The 23,756-nt window shown below is 41.4% G+C and overlaps 1 protein-coding gene across 2 annotated transcripts in view; it reads left to right on the plus strand.

Annotated features, from left to right (window-relative positions):
* The window catches only part of LOC139763142 (uncharacterized), a 70,829-nt gene that overhangs the window by 19,088 nt on the left and 27,985 nt on the right, over window positions 1-23,756 (plus strand). Inside the window, exon 2 of one of the 2 annotated variants that reach the window (XM_071688846.1) lies at window positions 13,012-13,071. The exons of the other annotated variant lie outside the window; for it this stretch is intronic. Within the exon in view, the coding sequence (XP_071544947.1) occupies window positions 13,054-13,071 (18 nt within the window). The 5' untranslated portion in view covers window positions 13,012-13,053. The remainder of the gene's footprint in view (window positions 1-13,011; window positions 13,072-23,756) is intronic. 2 annotated transcript variants of the gene reach the window in all.

The following is a 23,756-nucleotide window of genomic DNA, read 5'->3' on the forward strand; positions in this document are numbered from 1 at the left end:
CTCTATTCCTTGCCCTCCTTTCACCCTCCTGCATGTTCAGGCCCCGATCACACAAAATCTTCTTCACTCCATCTTTCCACCTCCAATTTGGTCTCCCTCTTCTCCTCGTTCCCTCCACCTCCGACACATATATCCTCTTGGTCAATCTTTCCTCACTCATTCTCTCCATGTGACCATACCATTTCAAAACACCCTCTTCTCCTCTCAACCACACTCTTTTTATTACCGCACATCTCTCTTACCCTATTATAACTTACTCGATCAAACCACCTCAAACCACGTATTGTCCTCAAACATCTCATTTCCATCACATCCACCCTCCTGCGCACAACTCTATCCATAGCCCACGCCTCTCAACCATATAACAATGTTGGAACCTCTATTCCTTCAAACATACCCATTTTTGCTTTCCGAGATAATGTTCTCGACCTAGAACTTTCGCCCCCTCCCCCACCCTATGATTCACTTCCGCTTCCATGGTTCCATCCGCTGCCAAATCCACTCCCAGATATCTAAAACACTTCACTTCCTCCAGTTTTTCTCCATTCAAACTTACCTCCTAATTGAGTTGTCCCTCAACCCTATTTTACCTAATAACCTAGCTCTTATTCACATTTACTCTTAGCTTTCTTCTTTCACACACTTTACCAAACTCAGTCACCAGCTTCTGCAGTTTCTCACATGAATCAGCCACCAGCGCTGTATCATCAGCGAACAACAACTGACTCACTTCCTAAGCTCTCTCATCCACAACAGACTGCATACCTGCCCCTCTTTCCAAAACTCTTGCATTCACCTCCCTAACAACCCCATCCATAAACAAATTAAACAACCATGGAGACATCAAATACCCCTGCCACATACCTACATTCACTGAGAAACAATCACTTTCTTCTCTTCCTACACGTACAAATGCTTTACATCCTCGATAAAAACTTTGCACTGCTTCTAACAACTTGCCTCCCACACCATATATTATTAATACCTTCCACAGAACATATCTGTCAAGTCTTTCATATGCCTTCTCCAGGTCCATAAATGCTCCACACAAATCCATTTACTTTTCTAAGCATTTCTCACATACATTCTTCAAAGCAAACACCTGATCCACACATCCTCTACCACTTCTGAAACCACACTGCTCTTCCCCAATCTGATTCTCTGTACATGCCTTCACCCTTTCAATCCATACCCTATCATATAATTTCCCAGGAATACATAACAAACTTATACCTCTGTAATTTGAACACTCACTTTTATCCCCTTTGCCTTTATACAATGTCACTATGCAAGCATTCCGCCAGTCCTCAGGCACCTCACCATGAGTCATACATGCATTAAATAACCTTACCAACCAGTCAACAATACAGTCACCCCCTCTTTTAATACATTCCACTGCAATACCATCCAAACCCGCTGCGTTGCCGGCTTTCATCTTCTGCAAAGCTTTTACTGCCTCTTCTCTGTTTACCAAATCATTTTCCCTAACCCTCTCACTTTGCACACCACCTCGACCAAAACACCCTATATCTACCACTCTATCATCAAACACATTCAACAAACCTTCAAAATACTCACTCCTTCTTCTCACATCACCACTACTTGTTATCACCTCCCCATTAGCCCCCTTCATTTTCCCTCTTTTTCACTTCTTGCACCATTCCCTTGACCTCCTGCCTCTTTCTTTTATACATCTCCCACTCATTTGTATTATTTCCTTGCAAAAATCGTTCAGATGCCTCTCTCTCTTCTCTTTCATTAATAATCTTACTTCTTCATCCCACCACTGCCTACTCTTTCTAATCTGCCCACCTCCCACGCTTCTCATGCCACAAGCATCTTTTGCGCAAGCCATCACTGCTTCCCTAAATACATCCCATTCCTCCCCCCCTCCCCTTATCTCCTTTGTTCTCACCTTTTTCCATTTTGTACTCAGTCTCTCCTGGTACTTCCTCATACAAGTCTCCTTCCCAAGCTCAATTACTCTCACCACTCTCTTCACCCCAACATTCTCTCTTCTTTTCTGAAAACCTCTACAAATCTTCATCTTCGCCTCCACAAGATAATGATCAGATATCCCTCCAGTTGCACCTCTCAGCACATTAAGATCCAAAAGTCTCTCTTTCGCGCACCTATCAATTAACACGTAATCCAATAACACTTTGGCCATCTCTCCTACTTACCTACGTATACTTATGTATATCTCTCTTTTTAAACCAGGTATTACCAATCAACAGTATTTTTTCAGCACATAAATCTAAAAGCTCTTAAGCATTTTCATTAACAACACTGAACACCCAATGTACACCAATTATTCCCTCAACTGCCACATTACTCACCTTTTCATTCAAATCAACCATCACTATAACCTGGTCTCTTGCATCAAAACTACGAACATATTCATTCAGCTGCTCCCAAAACACTTGCCTCTCATGATCTTTCTTCTCATGCCCAGGCTTATATGCATCAATAATCACCTAATCTCTCTCCATCAACTTTCAATTACCCATATCAATCTAGTGTTTACTTTCTTACACTCTATCACATACTCCCACCACTCCTGTTTCAGGAGTAGTGCTACTCCTTCCTTTGCTTTTGTCCTCTCACTAACCTCTGACTTTACTCCTAAGACATTCCCATACCACTCTTCCCGTTTACCTTTGAGCTTCGTTTCATTCAGAGCCAAAACATCCATGTTCTTTTCCTCAGACATACTACCTATCTCTCCTTTTTTCTCATTTTGGTTAAATCCACACACATTTAGACACCCTAATCTGAGCCGTCGAGGAGAATGAGGATTGTTCTTTTAGAAAGTTAAAATTCAAGAAGGGGAGGGTTTCCAGCGATCCCGCTCCCGTTCCCTTTATCTGCCTTTTACGACACTTGAGGAATGCGTGGGAAGTATTCTTTCTCCCCTATCCCAAGGATGATATATATATATATATATATCTTTCTTTTTTCTTTCAAACTATTCGCCATTTCCCGCATTAGCGAGGTAGCGTTAAGAACAGAGGACTGGGCCTTTGAGGGAATACCCTCACCTGGCCCAATTCTCCGTTCCTTCTTTTGGAAAATTGAAAAAAAAAAAAAAAAAAAAAAAAAAAAAAAAAAAAACGAGAGGGGAGGATTTCCAGCCCCCCGCTCCCTCCCCTTTTAGTCGCCTTCTACGACACGCAGGGAATACGTGGGAAGTATTCTTAATCCCCTATCCCCAGGGATAATATATATATATATATATATATATATATCTATATATATATATATATATATATATATATATATATATATATATATATATATATATATATATATATATATATACATATATATATATATATTGGTTCATGTTCATACTACTTGCCATTTCCCGCGTCAGCGAGGTAGCGTTAAGGAGAGAGGACTGAGCCTTTGAGGGAATATCCTCACTTGGCCCCCTTCTCTGTTCCTTCTTTTGGAAAATTAAAAAAGAGAGGGGAGGATTTCCAGCCTCCCGCTCCCTTCCCTTTTAGTCGCCTTCTACGACACGCAGGGAATACGTGGGAAATATTCTTTCTCCCCTATCCCCAGGGATAATATATATATGTATATATATATATATATATATATATATATATATATATATATATATATATATATATATATATATATATATATATATATATATATATATATATATATTGTCCTCTCACTAACCCCTGATTTTACTCCCAAGACATTCCCAAACCACTCTTCCCCTTTACCCTTGAACTTCGTTTCACTCAGAGCCAAAACATCCAGGTTACTTTCCTCAAGCATACTACCTATCTCTCCTTTTTTCTCATCTTGGTTACATCCACACACATTTAGACACCCCAGTCTGAGCCTTCGAGGAGAATGAGCACTCCCCGCATGACTGCTTCTTATGTTTCCCCTTTTAGAAAGTTGAAATACAAGGAGGGGAGGGTTTCCAGCCCTCCGCTCCCGTCCCCTTTAGTCGCCTTCTACGACACGTGAGGAATGCTTGGGAAGTATTCTTTCTACCTTATCTCCAGGGATATATATATATATATATATATATATATATATATATATATATATATATATATATATATATATATATATATATATGATGGATTGCGCAAAAGATGATTGTGGCATGAGAAGAGTGGGAGGTGAGTTGATTAGAAAGGGTAGTGAGTGGTGGGATGAAGAAGTAAGAGTATTAGTGAAAGAGAAGAGAGAGGCATTTGGACGATTTTTGCAGGGAAAAAATGAAATTGAGTGGGAGATGTATAAAAGAAAGAGACAGGAGGTCAAGAGAAAGGTGCAAGAGGTGAAAAAAAGGGCAAATGAGAGCTGGGGTGAGAGAATATCATTAAATTTTAGGGAGAATGAAAAGATGTTCTGGAAGGAGGTAAATAAAGTGCGTAAGACAAGGGAGCAAATGGGAACTTCAGTGAAGGGCGAAAATGGGGAGGTGATAACAAGTAGTGGTGATGTGAGGAGATGGAGTGAGTATTTTGAAGGTTTGTTGAATGTGTTTGATGATAGAGTGGCAGATATATTGTGTTTTGGTCGATGTGGTGTGCAAAGTGCGAGGGTTAGGGAAAATGAGTTGGTAAACAGAGAAGAGGTAGTAAAAGCTTTGCGGAAGATGAAAGCCGGCAAGGCAGCAGGTTTGGATGGTATTGCAGTGGAATTTATTAAAAAAGGGGGTGACTGTATTGTTGACTGGTTGATAAGGATATTTTATGTGTGTATGACTCATGGTGAGGTGCCTGAGGATTGGCGGAATGCGTGCATAGTGCCATTGTACAAAGGCAAAGGGGATAAGAGTGAGTGCTCAAATTACAGAGGTATAAGTTTGTTGAGTATTCCTGGCAAATTATATGGGATGGTATTGATTGAGAGGGTGAAGGCATGTACAGAGCATCAGATTGGGGAAGAGCAGTGTGGTTTCAGAAGTGGTAGAGGATGTGTGGATCAGGTGTTTGCTTTGACGAATGTATGTGAGAAATACTTAGAAAAGCAAATGGATTTGTATGTAGCATTTATGGATCTGGAGAAGGCATATGATAGAGTTGATAGAGATGCTCTGTGGAAGGTATTAAGAATATATGGTGTGGGAGGCAAGTTGTTAGAAGCAGTGAAAAGTTTTTATCGAGGATGTAAGGCATGTGTACCTGTAGGAAGAGAGGAAAGTGATTGGTTCTCAGTGAATGTAGGTTTGCGGCAGGAGTGTGTGATGTCTCCATGGTTGTTTAATTTGTTTATGGATGGGGTTGTTAGGGAGATGAATGCAAGAGTTTTGGAAAGAGGGGCAAGTATGAAGTCTGTTGGGGATGAGAGAGCTTGGGAAGTGAGTCAGTTGTTGTTCGCTGATGATACAGCGCTGGTGGCTGATTCATGTGAGAAACTGCAGAAGCTGGTGACTGAGTTTGGTAAAGTGTGTGAAAGAAGAAAGTTAAGAGTAAATGTGAATAAGAGCAAGGTTATTAGGTACAGTAGGGTTGAGGGTCAATTCAATTGGGAGGTGAGTTTGAATGGAGAAAAACTGGAGGAAGTGAAGTGTTTTAGATATCTGAGAGTGGATCTGGCAGCGGATGGAACCATGGAAGCGGAAGTGGATCATAGGGTGGGGGAGGGGGCGAAAATTGTGGGAGCCTTGAAGAATGTGTGGAAGTCGAGAACATTATCTCGGAAAGCAAAAATGGGTATGTTTGAAGGAATAGTGGTTCCAACAATGTTGTATGGTTGCGAGGCGTGGACTATGGATAGAGTTGTGCGCAGGAGGATGGATGTGCTGGAAATGAGATGTTTGAGGACAATGTGTGGTGTGAGGTGGTTTGATCGAGTAAGTAACGTAAGGGTAAGAGAGATGTGTGGAAATAAAAAGAGCGTGGTTGAGAGAGCAGAAGAGGGTGTTTTGAAATGGTTTGGTCACATGGAGAGAATGAGTGAGGAAAGATTGACCAAGAGGATATATGTGTCGGAGGTGGAGGGAACGAGGAGAAGAGGGAGACCAAATTGGAGGTGGAAAGATGGAGTGAAAAAGATTTTGTGTGATCGGGGCCTGAACATGCAGGAGGGTGAAAGGAGGGCAAAGAATAGAGTGAATTGGAGCGATGTGGTATACCGGGGTTGACGTGCTGTCAGTGGATTGAATCAAGGCATGTGAAGCGTCTGGGGTAAACCATGGAAAGCTGTGTAGGTATGTATATTTGCGTGTGTGGACGAATGTATATACATGTGTATGGGGTGGGTTGGGCCATTTCTTTCGTCTGTTTCCTTGCGCTACCTCGCAAACGCGGGAGACAGCGGCAAAAAAAAAAAAAAGAAAAAAGAAAATAATACATATATATATATATATATATATATATATATATATATATATATATATATATATATATATATATATATATATATATATGTATATATATATATATATATATATATATATATATATATATATATATATATATATATATATATATATATATATATATATATATATATATGTATATATATATATATATATATATATATATATATATATATATATATATACATATATATATATATATATATATATATATATATGTATATATATATATATATATATATATATATATATACATATATATATATATATATATATATATATATATATATATATATATATATATATATATATATATATATATATATATATATATATATTTATATATATATATATATATATATATATATATATCCCTGGGGATAGGGGTGAAAGAATACTTCCCACGTATTCCTCGCGTGTCGTAGAAAGCGACTAGAGGGGACGGGAGCGGGGGGCCGGAAATCCTCCCCTCCTTGTATTAACTTTCTAAAATGGGAAACAGAAGAAGGAGTCACGCGGGGAGTGCTCATCCTCCTCGAAGTCTCAGAGTGGGATGCCTAAATGTGTGTGGATGTAACCAAGATGTGAAAAAAGGAGAGATAAGTAGTATGTTTGAGGAAAGGAACCTGGATGTTTTGGCTCTGAGTGAAACGAAGCCCAAGGGTAAAGGGGAAGAGTGGTTTGGAAATGTCTGGGGAGTGAAGTCAGGGGTTAGTGAGAGGACAAGAGCAAGGGAAGGAGTAGCAATACTCCTGAAACAGGAGTTGTGGGAGTATGTGATAGAATGTAAGAAAGTAAATTCTCGATTAATATGGGTAAAATTGAAAGTTGATGGAGAGAGATGGGTGATTATTGGTGCATATGCACCTGGGCATGAGAAGAAAGATCATGAGAGGCAAGTGTTTTGGGAGCAGCTAAATGAGTGTGTTAGCGGTTTTGATGCACGAGACCGGGTTATAGTGATGGGTGATTTGAATGCAAAGGTGAGTAATGTGGCAGTTGAGGGAATAATTGGTATGCATGGGTGTTCAGTGTTGTAAATGGAAATGGTGAAGAGCTTGTAGATTTATGTGCTGAAAAAGGACTGATGATTGGGAATACCTGGTTTAAAAAGCGAGATATACATAAGTATACTTATGTAAGTAGGAGAGATGGCCAGAGAGCGTTATGGGATTACGTGTTAATTGACAGGCGTGCGAAAGAGAGACTTTTGGATGTCAATGTACTGAGAGGTGCAACTGGAGGGATGTCTGATCATTATCTTGTGGAGGCTAAGGTGAAGATTAGTATGGGTTTTCAGAAAAGAAGAGTGAATGTTGGGGTGAAGAAGGTGGTGAGAGTAAGTGAGCTAGGGAAGGAGACCTGTGTGAAGAAGTATCAGGAGAGACTGTGTACAGAATGGAAAAAGGTGAGAACAATGGAAGTAAGGGGAGTGGGGGAGGAATGGGATGTATTTAGGGAATCAGTGATGGATTGCGCAAAAGATGCTTGTGGCATGAGAAGAGTGGGAGGTGGGCTGTTTAGAAAGGGTAGTGAGTGGTGGGATGAAGAAGTAAGAGTATTAGTGAAAGAGAAGAGAGAGGCATTTGGACGATTTTTGCAGGGAAAAAATGCAATTGAGTGGGAGAAGTATAAAAGAAAGAGACAGGAGGTCAAGAGAAAGGTGCACGAGGTGAAAAAAAGGGCAAATGAGAGTTGGGGTGAGAGACTATCAGTAAATTTTAGGGAGAATAAAAAGATGTTCTGGAAGGAGGTAAATAGGGTGCGTAAGACAAGGGAGCAAATGGGAACTTCAGTGAAGGGCGTAAATGGGGAGGTGATAACAAGTAGTGGTGATGTGAGAAGGAGATGGAATGAGTATTTTGAAGGTTTGTTGAATGTGTCTGATGACAGAGTGGCAGATATAGGGTGTTTGGGTCGAGGTGGTGTGCAAAGTGAGAGGGTTAGGGAAAATGATTTGGTAAACAGAGAAGAGGTAGTAAAAGCTTTGCGGAAGATGAAAGCCGGCAAGGCAGCAGGTTTGGATGGTATTGCAGTGGAATTTATTAAAAAAGGGGGTGACTGTATTGTTGACTGGTTGGTAAGGTTATTTAATGTATGTATGACTCATGGTGAGGTGCCTGAGGATTGGCGGAATGCGTGCATAGTGCCATTGTACAAAGGCAAAGGGGATAAGAGTGAGTGCTCAAATTACAGAGGTATAAGTTTGTTGAGTATTCCTGGTAAATTATATGGGAGAGTATTGATTGAGAGGGTGAAGGCATGTACAGAGCATCAGATTGGGGAAGAGCAGTGTGGTTTCAGAAGTGGTAGAGGATGTGTGGATCAGGTGTTTGCTTTGAAGAATGTATGTGAGAAATACTTAGAAAAGCAAATGGATTTGTATGTAGCATTTATGGATCTGGAGAAGGCATATGATAGAGTTGATAGAGATGCTCTGTGGAAGGTATTAAGAATATATGGTGTGGGAGGCAAGTTGTTAGAAGCAGTGAAAAGTTTTTATCGAGGATGTAAGGCATGTGTACGTGTAGGAAGAGAGGAAAGTGATTGGTTCTCAGTGAATGTAGGTTTGCGGCAGGGTGTGTGATGTCTCCATGGTTGTTTAATTTGTTTATGGATGGGGTTGTTAGGGAGGTAAATGCAAGAGTCTTGGAAAGAGGGGCTAGTATGAAGTCTGTTGGGGATGAGAGAGCTTGGGAAGTGAGTCAGTTGTTGTTCGCTGATGATACAGCGCTGGTGGCGGATTCATGTGAGAAACTGCAGAAGCTGGTGACGGAGTTTGGTAAAGTGTGTGGAAGAAGAAAGTTAAGAGTAAATGTGAATAAGAGCAAGGTTATTAGGTACAGTAGGGTTGAGGGTCAAGTCAATTGGGAGGTGAGTTTGAATGGAGAAAAACTAGAGGAAGTGAAGTGTTTTAGATATCTGGGAGTGGATCTGGCAGCGGATGGAACCATGGAAGCGGAAGTGAATCATAGGGTGGGGGAGGGGGCGAAAATTCTGGGAGCCTTGAAGAATGTGTGGAAGTCGAGAACATTATCCCGGAAAGCAAAAATGGGTATGTTTGAAGGAATAGTAGGTTCCAACAATGTTGTATGGTTGCGAGGCGTGGGACTATGGATAGAGTTGTGCGCAGGAGGATGGATGTGCTGGAAATGAGATGTTTGAGGACAATGTGTGGTGTGAGGTGGTTTGATCGAGTAAGTAACGTAAGGGTAAGAGAGATGTGTGGAAATAAAAAGAGCGTGGTTGAGAGAGCAGAAGAGGGTGTTTTGAAATGGTTTGGTCACATGGAGAGAATGAGTGAGGAAAGATTGACCAAGAGGATATATGTGTCGGAGGTGGAGGGAACGAGGAGAAGAGGGAGACCAAATTGGAGGTGGAAAGATGGAGAGAAAAAGATTTTGTGTGATCGGGGCCTGAACATGCAGGAGGGTGAAAGGAGGGCAAAGAATAGAGTGAATTGGAGCGATGTGGTATACCGGGGTTGACGTGCTGTCAGTGGATTGAATCAAGGCATGTGAAGCGTCTGGGGTAAACCATTGAAAGCTGTGTAGGTATGTATATTTGCGTGTGTGGACGTATGTATATACATGTGTATGGGGTGGGTTGGGCCATTTCTTTCGTCTGTTTCCTTGCGCTACCTCGCAAACGCGGGAGACAGCGGCAAAAAAAAAAAAAAAAAAAAAAAAAATAATATATATATATATATATATATATATATATATATATATATATATATATATATATATATATATATATATATATATATATATATATATATATATATATATATATATATATATATATATATATATATATATATATATATATATATATATATATATATATTGAAGATAGTTCTAATTTTTTTTTTTTATGGAACAAGGAAGAATACATTAATGATACTGTATAAAGGCTCAACAGAGAAAGTAATAGAAAATGGAACATAAACTCAAGATTTAGATGTCATCATTAATGAGGAACTAAATTTCATAGAGTATGTTGAGAAGGTATCACCTTGAATTCTTTCTGTGTGGTATTAGTGAAAGAGAAGAGAGGCATTTGGACAATTTTTGCAGGGAAATAATGCAAATGACCGGGAGATATATAAAAGAAAGAGGGAGGAGGTCAAGAGAAAGGTGCAGGAGGTGAAAAAGAGGGCAAATGAGAGTTGGTGTGAGAGATCATGAAAATTTTAAGAATAAAAAGATGTTTTGGAAGGAGGTAAATAAAGTGCATAAGACAAGGGAACAAGTGGGAACATCAGTGAAGGTGGCTAATGAGGAGGTGATAATGAGTAGTGGTGATGTGAGAAGATGGAGTGAGTATTTTGAAGCTTTGTTGAATGTATTTGATGATAGATTGGCAGATATAGGGTGGTGTGCAGGGTGACAGGGTTAGTGAGAATGATTTGGTATACAGAGAATAGGTAGTTAAAGCTTTGCAGAAGATGAAAGCAAGCAAGGCAGCGGTTTGGATGGTATTGCAGTGGAATTTATTAGAAAAATGGGTGACTTTATTGTTGACTGGTTGTAAGGTTATTTAATGTACGTATGACTCATGGTGAGGTGCCTGAGGATTGGCAGAATGCTTGCATAGTGCCATTGTACAAAGGCAAAGGGGATAAAAGTGAGTGCTCAAAGTACAGAGGTATAAGTTTGTTGAGTATTCCTGGAAATTATATGGGAGGGTGAAGGCATGTACAGAGCATCAGACTGGGGAAGAGTAGTATGATTTCAAAAGTGGTAGAGGATGTGTGGATCAGGTGTTTGCTTTGACGAATGTATGTGAGAAATACTTAGAAAAGCAAATGGATTTGTATGTGGCATTTATGGATCTGGAGAAGGCATATGAAGAGTTGATAGAGATGCTCTGTGGAAGGTATTAAGAATATATGGTGTGGGAGGCAAGTTCATAGGAGCAGTGAAAAGTTTTTATCGAGGATGTAAGGCATGTGTACGTGTAGAGAGAGAGGAAAGTGATTGGTTCTCAGTGAATGTTGGTTTGCAGCAGGGGTGCATGATGTCACCATGGTTGTTTAATTTGTTTATGGATGGGGTTGTTAGGGAGGTGAATGCAAGAGTTTTGGAAATAGGGGCAAGTATGCAGTCTGTTGTGGATGAGAGAGCTTGGGAAGTGAGTCACTTGTTGTTTGCTGATGATACAGCGATGGTGGCTGATTCGTGTGAGAAACTGCAGAAACTGGTAACTGAGTTTGGTAAAGTTTGTGAAAGAAGAAAGCTGAGAGTAAATGTGAATAAGAGCAAGGTTATTAGATACAGTAGGGTTGAGGGACAAGTCAATTGGGAGGTAAGTTTGAATGGAGAAAAACTGGAGGAAGTGAAGTGTTTTAGATATCTGAGAGTGGATTTGGCAGCGGATGGAACCATGGAAGCGGAAGTGAATCATAGGGTGGGGGAGGGGGCTAAAATTTTGAGAGCATTGAAAAATGTGTGAAAGTCGAGAATGTTATCTCAGAAAGCAAAAATGGGTATGTTTAAAGGAATAGTGGTTCCAACAATGTTTTATGGTTGCGAGGCGTGGGCTATAGATAGAGTTATGTGGAGGAGGGTGGATGTGCTGGAAAAGAGATGGTGGAGGACAATATGTGGTGTGAGGTGGTTTGATCGAGTAAGTAATGGAAGGGTAAGAGAGATGTGTGGTAATAAAAAGAGTGTGGTTGAGAGAGCAGAAGAGGATGTTTTGAAATGGTTTGGTCACATGGAGAGAATGAGTGAGGAAAGATTGACAAAGAAGATATATGTGTCAGAGGTAGAGGGAACAAGGAGAAGTGGGAGACGAAATTGGAGGTGGAAAGATGGAGTGGAAAAGATTTTGAGTGTCGGGGCCTGAACATGCAGGAGGGTGAAAAGCGTGCAAGGAATAAAGTGAATTGGAACGATGTAGTATACCGGGGTCGATGTGCTGTAAATGGATTGAACCAGGGCATGTGAAGCGTCTGGGGTAAACCATGGAAAGTTTTGTGGGGCCTGGATGTGTAAAGGGAGCTGTGGTTTCGGTGCATTATACATGACAGCTAGAGACTGAGTGTGAACGAATGTGGCCTTTGTTTTTTCGTAGCGCTACCTCACGCACATGCGGGGAGATGGGGCTGTCATTTCATGTGTGGCGGGGTGGTGACGGGAATGAATAAGGGCAGACAGTATGAATTATGTACATGTGTATATATGTATATGTCTGTGTGTGTATATGTATGTATACGTTGAGATATATAGGTATGTATATTTGCGTGTGTGGACGTGAATTTATATACATGTGTATGTGGGTGGGTTGGGCCATCCTCTCGTCTGTTTCCTTGCGCTACCTCGCTAACGCGGGAGACAGTGACAAAGTATAATAAATATATATATATATATATATATACATATATATATATATATATATATATATATATATATATATATATATATATATATATATATATATATATATATATATATATATATATATATATATATATATATATGATATGATATAATATAATATAATGTAATGTAATATATATGTATATACTAAAGTTTATCATTTACTGAATCACATAAACATATATATGTATTTAAAATTTCCTTTCAAAAGGTAATTTTTTTTTTTTTTTTTTTTTTTTTTTTTTGATACGTTGGGGGATGCAGTCTCCTTTCCATCGGTACATCTCGTATTGAAAGCAACATAAAATGTCATCTTCAAAACAGGTAAGTCTCGTTGTCCAAGTCCAATATGATCCTCGGAGAGGGATCTCCTGATCCCTTAACGTTATTGTCCTCTGAAGAAACTCTCGAGTCTGAGAGAAGCTGAGACGTCTCGCAACCGATGCTTTCCTCTGATTTCGTTGGAGTCTCCTCCTCTGACAAGGAGGCTCAACATAAGCTTGAGTGAGACAGAGATAACAAAACCACCACCATTATCATTTGGAACGAACTTGCAAGGGGAGAGATATCCCATTTCCTCTTCTTCACAGAGATCACCATTGACTGGAGACAAATAGTTTTCTTCTTCCCCTGATCTCTCAGTCTCTTGTCTCCACCTCTGCATCAGAGAAAATCAAAAGGAACTCAACATATTTTCTCCTGCTGGTTTCTCTCTCTAGGAACACTTTTAAGTGCTTTAGGCCGGGTAGGGTTTCTCTTGCACACTCTCTCATATTCCAAATTTTCTTGTGAAACACGAGGTATTCTCCACTTCCTCTTCTCGCGCTCAGTCTTAACCTGAGCCAACCGTTTGGCGTAACGATGCAGCTGGAAGATGGAGATGTAATGGTGGAAGGGGAGGGAGGAAGATGGCCCTGCATCGACGTCGACCTCATCAAGGGAGGGGGATGCTTCGGGAGATGAGCTATCAATCTCAGAGTCTATGTCGCTGAAGGAGACATCGAGACTCAATGGCAGAGCAATGTCGATTTCTTCAGGTTTGAAGCCACTCTCGATGACTGGTTTGGTGACGAAAGCCATCTCGGTGATTCATGCTTTTGTGTGTGTGTGTGAGCAACGAATACACCACAATATCCCAGATGCAAATTTAGGCAAGGTCCGTCAAGAGTAGTGGAGTTATCTTAGGAGAATAGGAGTAGTGGAGTTATGTAAGGAGAATAGGTGTAGTGAAGATATGCCACAAACCTCTGAATCAGCACCCACTAGCTTATAATGAGAATTGAGTGTACCTGACCTACCCGAAAAGGGCGTAAGTGAAGGTGAGGGTGTAGTGAAGATAGTAAATGACCTAATCTTTTATAACTGACCTAAACTTCAAGGGCTTTAAGGTAAGGGTGTAGTGAAGTCAGCGACTGACCTAATCTTCTGCACCTGACCTACCTGGCAAGGGCATAAGTGAAGGTGAGAGTGTAGTGAAGATAGTAAATGCTGGCAAGGGCGTAAGTGAATTATGGGTGTAGTGAAGATTGTAAATGCTGGCAAGAGCGTTAGTGAATTATGGGTGTAGTGAAGCTAGTAAATGCTGGCAAGGGCGTTAGTGAATTATGGGTGTAGTGAAGATAGCAAATGCTGGCAAGGGCGTTAGTGAATTATGGGTGTAGTGAAGATAGCAAATGCTGGCAAGGGCGTTAGTGAATTATGGGTGTAGTAAAGACAATAAATGCTGGCAAGGGCGTAAGTGAATTATGGGTGTAGTGAAGATAGCAGATGCTGGCAAGGGCATTAGTGAATTATGGGTGTAGTGAAGATAGTAAATGCTGACAAGGGCGTTAGTGAATCATGGATGTAGTGAAGATAGTAAATGCTGGCAAGGGCGTAAGTGAATTATGGGTGTAGTGAAGACAATAAATGCTGGCAAGGGCGTTAGTGAATTATGGGTGTAGTGAAGATAGTAAATGCTGCCAAGGGCGTTAATGAATTATTGGTGTAGTGAAGATAGCAAATGCTGGCAAGGGCGTTAGTGAATTATGGGTGTAGTGAAGATAGTAAATGACCTAATCTTTTGTAACTGACCTAGACTTCAAGGGCTTTAAGGTAAGGGTGTAGTGAAGTTAGCGACTGGCCTAATCTTTCGTACCTGACCTACCTGGCAAGGGCGTAAGTGAAGATAAGGGTGTAGTGAAGTTAGTAAATGACCTAATATTTTCTACCTGATCTACCTGGCAAGGGCGTAAGTGAAGGTAAGGGTGTAGTGAAGTTAGCAAAAGAACTGTCTTACCGGGGGGGGGGGGGGGGGGAGGAGGAGGAGGGGAGGGTGTAGTGAATTTAGTAAATGACCTAATGTTTTGTCCCTGATCTACCCGGCAAGGGCGTAAGTGAAAGTAAGGGTGAAGTGACGTTAACAAATGACCTAATCTTTTGTACCTGACCTACCCGGCAAGGGCGTAAGTGAAAGTAAGGGTGAAGTGACGTTAACAAATGACCTAATGTTTTCTCCCTGATCTACCCGGAAAGGGCGTAAGTGAAAGTAAGGGTGAAGTGACGTTAACAAATGACCTACTCTTTTGTACCTGACCTAACCTTCAAATGCGTTAGGGTAAGGGTGTAGTGCAGTTAGCAAATGACCTAATCTTCCGCACCTGACCTACCCGGCAAGGGCGCAAGTGAAGCTAAGCGTGTAGTGAAGTTAGCAATTGACCTAATCTTCTGTACTTGACCTACCTGGCAATTTGGTCTCCCACTTCTCGTTCCCTCCACATCTGACACATATATCCTCTTTGTCAATCTTTCCTTTCAACAAATGAATGCTTTGCCTAATGAATAACGTCCTTCCAGTAACTACGTGCAGTGATAAATGCTTAATGGGAGTTGAAGGAAGGAGAGTATTTCCCAAGTCTGATATGCCTGATCCTTTGTCTGAATGGTCCCCAGAGCAGGAATGGTTGAACCATAGATTCGATGAAGAGGTCGTCCTGGAGGAGAGTGGATAAATGCTTCCATTCCCGCAAGAATAACCTCTGCTATGCCTATGAAACAATGAAGATTAGGGTTAAAGTAATACAAAGTGAACCAAGATTGATTCAAAGCTGGTCAATGTTGGGCCTTCCCTGGTTCTACTTTAGCTAATGCAGGAAGCAGTGAAGACATGGGCTTTGTAAACATGAACATCCATCATTAAGCAATGACAATTATAAAGAATGTAAGGAATGTGCTGAAGATGAAAGTGTAATAAGAAAAATGTTGTAATGATTTTTTTTAAACAAAATTATTCAGTTTAAAAGTCAAGACGATGGTTAGCCAAGAAAAGCAAAATAATAATGATAATAAAACAGAATAAAATAATAATAATAATAATGATAATAATAATAATAATAATAATAATAATAATAAATAATAATAATACCCCAGGTTGGGTGTCAGGGTCTGAACCTTATCAAATACAACCCCAGCTTCTTCCTCAAGGTCCAAGCCTCATCAACTACCACCCCAAGTTGTTCCTCAACATCTGAACCTTCTCAAAAGGTGAGAGTGGCGGAGGGAGCGGGCGAACTCCACCAGGTCTGCCACCCTGTTATGGGGAGTTTCCATAATACGCTGCAGCCGCAAAACCCGGATAAACCATTTCAGATGTGGTCCTCCTGCCCCACAACGCTTCTGACCATCACCTTTTTCCTCTTTCTGTCCATCTCCATCCTCAACTTCCTAATCATCCAAAGGGATTTTAACAAACTCTCTCCCATCAACCTGTGGCAAGCCTTCCTCGCGCCTCACTTCCCCCACAATGTCACTCACCTTCAGGTCCATTACCACATCCATATCAACATATACGTCTCTCCTGAGGTCGCGCACATCTCTGACATCATCGTGCACAACGCTGACATCGTCAACCACGACGCTCACATCCTCTGATGCCACCCTGGATCCTCGCCATGCCTCAATCCACCACCAGCAAGTGAAGCTCCACAATGTCACACGAGCAAACCACCACCAGTATCCTCCGCTGGACAGTTCCTCTTCACACCATTCAAACTCGCTCCGCTCAACTACTCCCATCTCCTCAAGAGGCCACTGCACTTGCATGTAATACAAGACCGAGATCAACCTGGATGCGGTGTTGTCGCCGTAAGTGATGGCGTATCCGTACCAGAAGGTAAGGATGGTATATGCTGCTTTCCGTGAGAATACTCCTGCCACGCACACCACCACGGGAGCTACTATCAGCAAACCACACACCCACAGTGACACGAATGCTTCATCCTGGTCCTGCTGGGTAAGTGGCTTACCAAATAGGCTTCCAGATGGAATGAGTTCTACTCCAGTGTAGATCAGGCAGCCACAGTCCAGCACAATTATTATCAGAGAAACCAACTGGAATACCCAGAAGAGCAGAGTGTCACACACGAAGGCCATTATCGATTTTTGATATGTGCATCGCACTACTCACCCACAACACTCTATATCCCACTTAGCCAAAAAATATTTAGCTGACATGAGATGCCAGACATAACATTTTTCAGATGATTATTTTGACAAGATATATCGCACTTATGCAGAAAAAATATAAAGGTAAAAAAACAAGAACACATATATATGGTGTTATGGATGTTCACATAAGCATAAAGTAGTGGAAATGAGATTGTAATAAAGTTTTTAGCTAATACGAAAGAATAGTGAGGATAATGTTATAGTGAAGATAACCTTACCCACTCAGACAGAATATATGAGGATAATGTTATAGTGAAGATAACCTTACACACTCAGACAGAATATATGAGGATAATGTTATAGTGAAGATAACCTTACCCACTCAGACAGAATACATTAGTGAGGATAATGTTATAGTGAAGATAACCTTACCCACTCAGACAGAATACATTAGTGAGGATAATGTTATAGTGAAGATAACCTTACCCACTCAGACAGAATGCATTAGTGAGGATAATGTTATAGTGAAGATAACCTTACCCACTCAGACAGAATATAAAAGTGAGGATAATGTAATTGTGAAGATAACCTTACCCATTCAGACAGGATATATGAAGATAATGTTATAGTGAAGATAACCTTACCCACTCAGACAGAATATATAAGTGAGGATAATGTTATAGTGAAGATAACCTTACCCACTCAGACAGAATATATAACGAAGGTGAACAACTGGACAATGATATGCAGTGTCATGGGAAGAGATGTGTAGTTGTGTAGTTCAATGAGTTGTGAAAAACCATAATGTTAGGAGGTTGTTAGCCAATACGATGGCGTAGTGGAGATACACTTTTGTGATGAGAGCTTGTAGTGAAGATCAACGTTTTCATTTCTTATCCCACTTAGGCAAAAAATACATTAAAGTTCAGATTGTTGTGAAGATACATTTTATGATCTCATCCCACTTACGCAAAAAATACAGTAAAAATTGCATTGATAATAACCCTTTTTGATATCTTATCAGGCAAAAATACAGTAAAGATCAAATTGTAGAAGGTTGATGTCAGGCGGTGAAAATATTATTTTCTTTTATCCTCCGCTTCTCGTTTCTAGCACAAATGCGGCTTACGACACATGGAACGCGACGGTATGATGGCTCACCCTTTAAATCTAGCATGAAGGGTGAGGTCAAATAGGCTAGGCAAAACAAAAAAAAAATCTCACTCGTGCTAAAGGGTCGTGTTGTCGTGTTCAAAGTTGAAGAAAAAATCGATGGAAAGTGTTGCTGTCCTCCCCTGGTCATACCCCATCAGTAATAATGTTATAACCTGGTCATACCCCATCAGTAATAATGTTATAACCTGGTCATACCCCATCAGTAATAATGTTATAACCTGGTCACACCCCATCAGTAGTCATGTTATAACCTGGTCATACCCCATCAGTAGTCATGTTATAACCTGGTCATACCCCATCAGTAGCCATATAATAACCTGGCCATACCCCATCAGTAGCCATATCATAACCTGGCCATACCCCATCAGTAGCCATATTATAACCTGGTCATAACCCATCAGTGGCCATGTTATAACCTGGTCATATCCCATCAGTAGCCATATTATAACCTGGTCATAACCCATCAGTAGTCATGTTATAACCTGGTCATACCCCATCAGTAGCCATATAATAACCTGGCCATACCCCATCAGTAGCCATATCATAACCTGGCCATACCCCATCAGTAGCCATATTATAACCTGGTCATAACCCATCAGTGGCCATGTTATAACCTGGCCATATCCCATCAGTAGCCATATTATAACCTGGTCATTACCCATCAGTGGCCATGTTATAACCTGGTCATAACCCATCAGTGGCCATGTTATAACCTGGCCATATCCCATCAGTAGCCATATTATAACCTGGTCATAACCCATCAGTAGTCATGTTATAACCTGATCATACCCCATCAGTCGCCACATAATAACCTGGCCATACCCCATCAGTAGCCATATCATAACCTGGCCATACCCCATCAGTAGCCATATCATAACCTGGTCATAACCCATCAGTGGCCATGTTATAACCTGGCCATATCCCATCAGTAGCCATATTATAACCTGGTCATAACCCATCAGTGGCCATGTTATAACCTGGTCATAACCCATCAGTGGCCATGTTATAACCTGGTCATAGATCGTCTGTAATCATGTTATCTCATTCCCATTCGTCAGATGGAGGAAAAAAATCAATAAATACAGGAAGCCGGTAAATAATACTGCTAAAATAAACCCAACTGACAACTTATCACGCATACCAACAGATGCTCGACGTGGGAATACTGCTTTCCTCTTTCACAATACACTCACGTTAACACACACACAGACACAGTAACCGGGCTCCGCCTGCACCTGGCTACACTGCAAAAGGGGGGGGGGGGGTCGTTTTCGGGCGAGGCTGCACACAGCTGATGGTGAGAAGGGAGAGCAAACGCCCACCCGAAAACCTTTCACAGTCACAAGGGAGTTCATTTCCCTGCTCCTGCGTGGAACGCAGCCCAAAGATGCAGGAGCTTTATATAAAGGATCCTACACACACACACACACACACATATATATATCTTTCTTCTTTTAAACTATTTGCCATTTCCCGCGTTGGCGAGGTAGCGTTAAGAACAGAGGACTGGGCCTTTTTTGGAATATCCTCACCTGGCCCCCTCTGTTCCTTCTTTTGGAAAATTAAAAAAAAAAAACGAGAGGGGAGGATTTCCAGCCCCCCGCTCCCTCCCCTTTTAGTCGCCTTCTACGACACGCAGGGAATACGTGGGAAGTATTCTTAATCCCCTATCCCCAGGGATAACATATATATATATATATATATATATATATATATATATATATATATATATATATATATATATATATATATATATATATTGCACGCTCATAGTATCGCTCAAACTCAACACCTGGTGAGATAACCTTCATCAACTGATACACAGACACACACACGCACACACACACACACACACACATACACACATTGTCCTGCAACAAGCCAGAGTCGTAAACACGGTTCACTTCGCCATTATTCCTACCAACATCATACATTACCTTATCATATGAAAACGTAGAAGCAGATGGGTGATGCTATACCCTGTCTGCCGAGGAGGGAGCTGTCGAGATGAAACAGCATCCCTGACTGAGGAGGTACGTACTGCCCCAGTGTATAACTGATGACCCCCGAAGGATTATGGTTTATGTGATAAAAGACCATGTGTACAGAGGAACAGAGGAACAGAGAAGGGGGCCAAGTGAGGATATTCCCTCAAAGGCCCAGTCCTCTGTTCTTTACGCTACCTCGCTAACGCGGGAAGTGGCGAATAGTATGAAATATATATATATATATATATATATATATATATATATATATATATATATATATATATATATATATGAGAAACTTGCCGTCGCTGGCATGTCAAGGAGCAAGCAAAATGACAAACGATCTCACGATCTAACTCCAGGGGGCCGCCAGCCAGACTTTTAAAAGCTACACGCACTCCGATTCTGGTCAGCGGGTAACAAAACAATCGTTTGGGGACCAAATATGGTTCCCAGGTATACCAAAACTAACCTACCACTCCCTCAAAACGAACACTGCTGACAGCTTCCCTATCACCAATGCGAAAACAAAATGACGGGTGTTAGCCATTCGTAGTGTACCGTCAGTCCCTCGTGTTTACAATGGAGGAGTGGTGCCAGATCAGAGAAGAACTATCGTACCCAAATCCTAAAAGTATTGTATTCTTAAAAATGTACACTCGAATCGAACCAGGTACAGGAGACATTTGCTTACAAAGCTATGCGGGTACAGTTACTGCAGGAGAGCTTGTGAATTTCATGATTAAAGAATTCTCCAGACTGACGACCAGAGAAAGAAAAATGTACTCACGTGAGTTCGTTGCCTGGACGCCTTCGCTATGCGAATTCTCACAGACATGATGATGGAGCTACGCAGCGCAACGTAACGCTGACTGTAAACATATATTCATACATCAAGGAGTCTGGACTGTACCCTAAGAACCATTTTGTTTATAAACTGCTTCTGTAGCATTCAGGTTGGCGGGGACGCCTGGGGAACTGGGCTGGAGCCGAGGGCTTTTGTATTGCTGGGTTGTCCTCGTGCCCAGCCCACACTTGTAACGTGTCTGATGCTCGCCTATATTCATGTAGTCTTTCCCACGAGACGGTAAATGAAGTTATTTAACTACCTACCCTCCTAGGACTCCCGGCGTTATCAATCACCTAATCCACTGTAAACCTCTCTCGTATCCTCATACGACACAAACCTCAACAAATTTTCAGATTCACCTACTAAGACCAGAGTGGCACTTAAAGGAACATATCTATGAAACATAACTCAAATCTCGAATCCTCCTTAATTTAATATTACTATAAGAGGTGTGAGGCACCTGCTGAGTTTTAACCTCTTAACCACACCTTCGCGGATCCGATGCATCAGTTAGCAGGAGACACTTTAAATAGTCCATCTCCCTGGCTTACAGTGTGGAACAAAGTCTTAATGAGGCATTGAAGTCCCTCGGTTCAAGATATGCCAATGAGGTGGCGCACGTCAGGCCAGGTATCACTTCGTCTCTTCCCTTTCACTGCCATGTACGTAACCAAGGCCTGCAGGTAACCAGCCCTGTACCCTAAGCAATGAATCAAGACAATGATCTTCCCTATTTGGGTTACTCCCTATTAGGTTGAGGCTTGTGTACGGGAAGTGTGTGTGGGCGACCACGGGGGCTCCGCACTGACCACTACTTGTGTTGGTGTCTGGGGATCTTTGTCCACCACATCTGGTACCGCCGGTGCTGGCGAACTGTTGCAGTAAATATCATAGGTCTGGGTGAGCGGTGACCAGCAGAAGGGGGTGAGTTCATCTCTACATATGATGGCGGAGGGGTGTCGGGTGACGTGTGGGTGGCCACAACCTGACAGCAGCAGCGGTGGCAAGCAACTGACACCCACCCACCCACCCTCCTGGTCTACCCGGCCCTATCAAACCACTTGACACTTTACTCCTCCACAAAAAAAAGAAAAAAAATCATCCAGGAAAATACTGTCAGCTTTACATTCAGCTATGAAGCTATCGAAGCTTTTTCTTCGACCAATCCACACTAAGCCTCATCCCCATCATAAGCTATGTAAAACAAAACTCGTGTGTAGTTCCTTCTAGCTTCACCACACGAGTAAATATGTCACTTGGCTTTGCAGATGTATATACCTTACGTGATTTTCCCAGAGTGGAAATATCCAGCATTACCTTGATATTGAGCTTTATTTCAGAGGTAAACTAACTACTATTATCACTCCTCAGTTTTGTAATACCTGTAAAACTTCAGCTGTGTATTTTCAGCCGAATGGCAGCCTAACGTCAATAAACCGTTCTATATCTATTTGACGCACTATGCGCAGTTCTGTCAACATGTGTGTAAGGTTAACACCTGCAGCGTATGTCCGGCAGCGCCGCATGGGAGAACGCTGCCAAACGATAGACAACGTCGTACATATATAAAACTCCGAGTTAATCCATTATTTCCCCCTCGCCGACGACAACACACAACCTCTATTTCCTCTTTCTAACTCAAATATACCTGAGACTTTGAGGCTCTGACGTGTGGGGTGATAACCAAAAGTCCAAGAAGGACAAGGAGAAACATTATGTTCATGCTACGAGCGGGGAATTTACTGGTTTAAATGGATATGGTGATCCCGTACAGCTGGCAGCAGTCGCTACTGTGTTTGACATTTACAAAATACCAAAGTTCAGGGGTGAGTGACTTCCTTATCACATCATCCGTTTCATAATTAATTACCCAAATTCTCACAGCAAATTGGATAACAAGTCTCATGAATGTCTGTCATCTTCCCCCCATTAGTTCTCTGTTGAATTCTAACTTTTCATAACTTCATGAAGCGTGTTACTAGACGGGAAAAGTCCATGTCACCCGTAAGCCTGATGCAGTAGACCATACATGTCCAAAGGGATGGTGTAGGATAGCAACCCTTTACACGTATACGTGAGAGCGTCACATTTGCCCCCAAAAGCCCCACCCATAACACAATTTACACCAAATGTCATAATATTTACCACACATTTCCCTCCATAATATACATTCAACTGAATGAGTTGCCTTGTCTGCATATACATTCTAGCGAAGCAGTTGCCTGGCGTCTGCACTTAAATATGGCGAAAAGAAAATGGTGCGAGAAATTTAATGATCAGAACATGAAAACATGATTCACATCCAATGCCCAGGCAATTTGCATTATCACATAAACCCCAATATTTCCCTCACTTTTAGCGGGACGACTTCCCGAGATCAGAATGATATAAACAAATGCAAAATTGTATGAAAGTCTGGGATGCCTGGACGAAAGTGCACACGGCCGAGGATTTGTGTATAGCTCCCAGGGTCTGGTCATGCGCTAACATGGCCCCTCATACTCCCAGACGTACGCCTCATCCAACAGATGCCACACACCGTCTCATCCACTGTGTTCGGCTCAACTTTC

The sequence above is a fragment of the Panulirus ornatus genome, chromosome 46 (assembly GCF_036320965.1).
Source record: "Panulirus ornatus isolate Po-2019 chromosome 46, ASM3632096v1, whole genome shotgun sequence".
Lineage (NCBI taxonomy): Eukaryota > Metazoa > Arthropoda > Malacostraca > Decapoda > Palinuridae > Panulirus > Panulirus ornatus.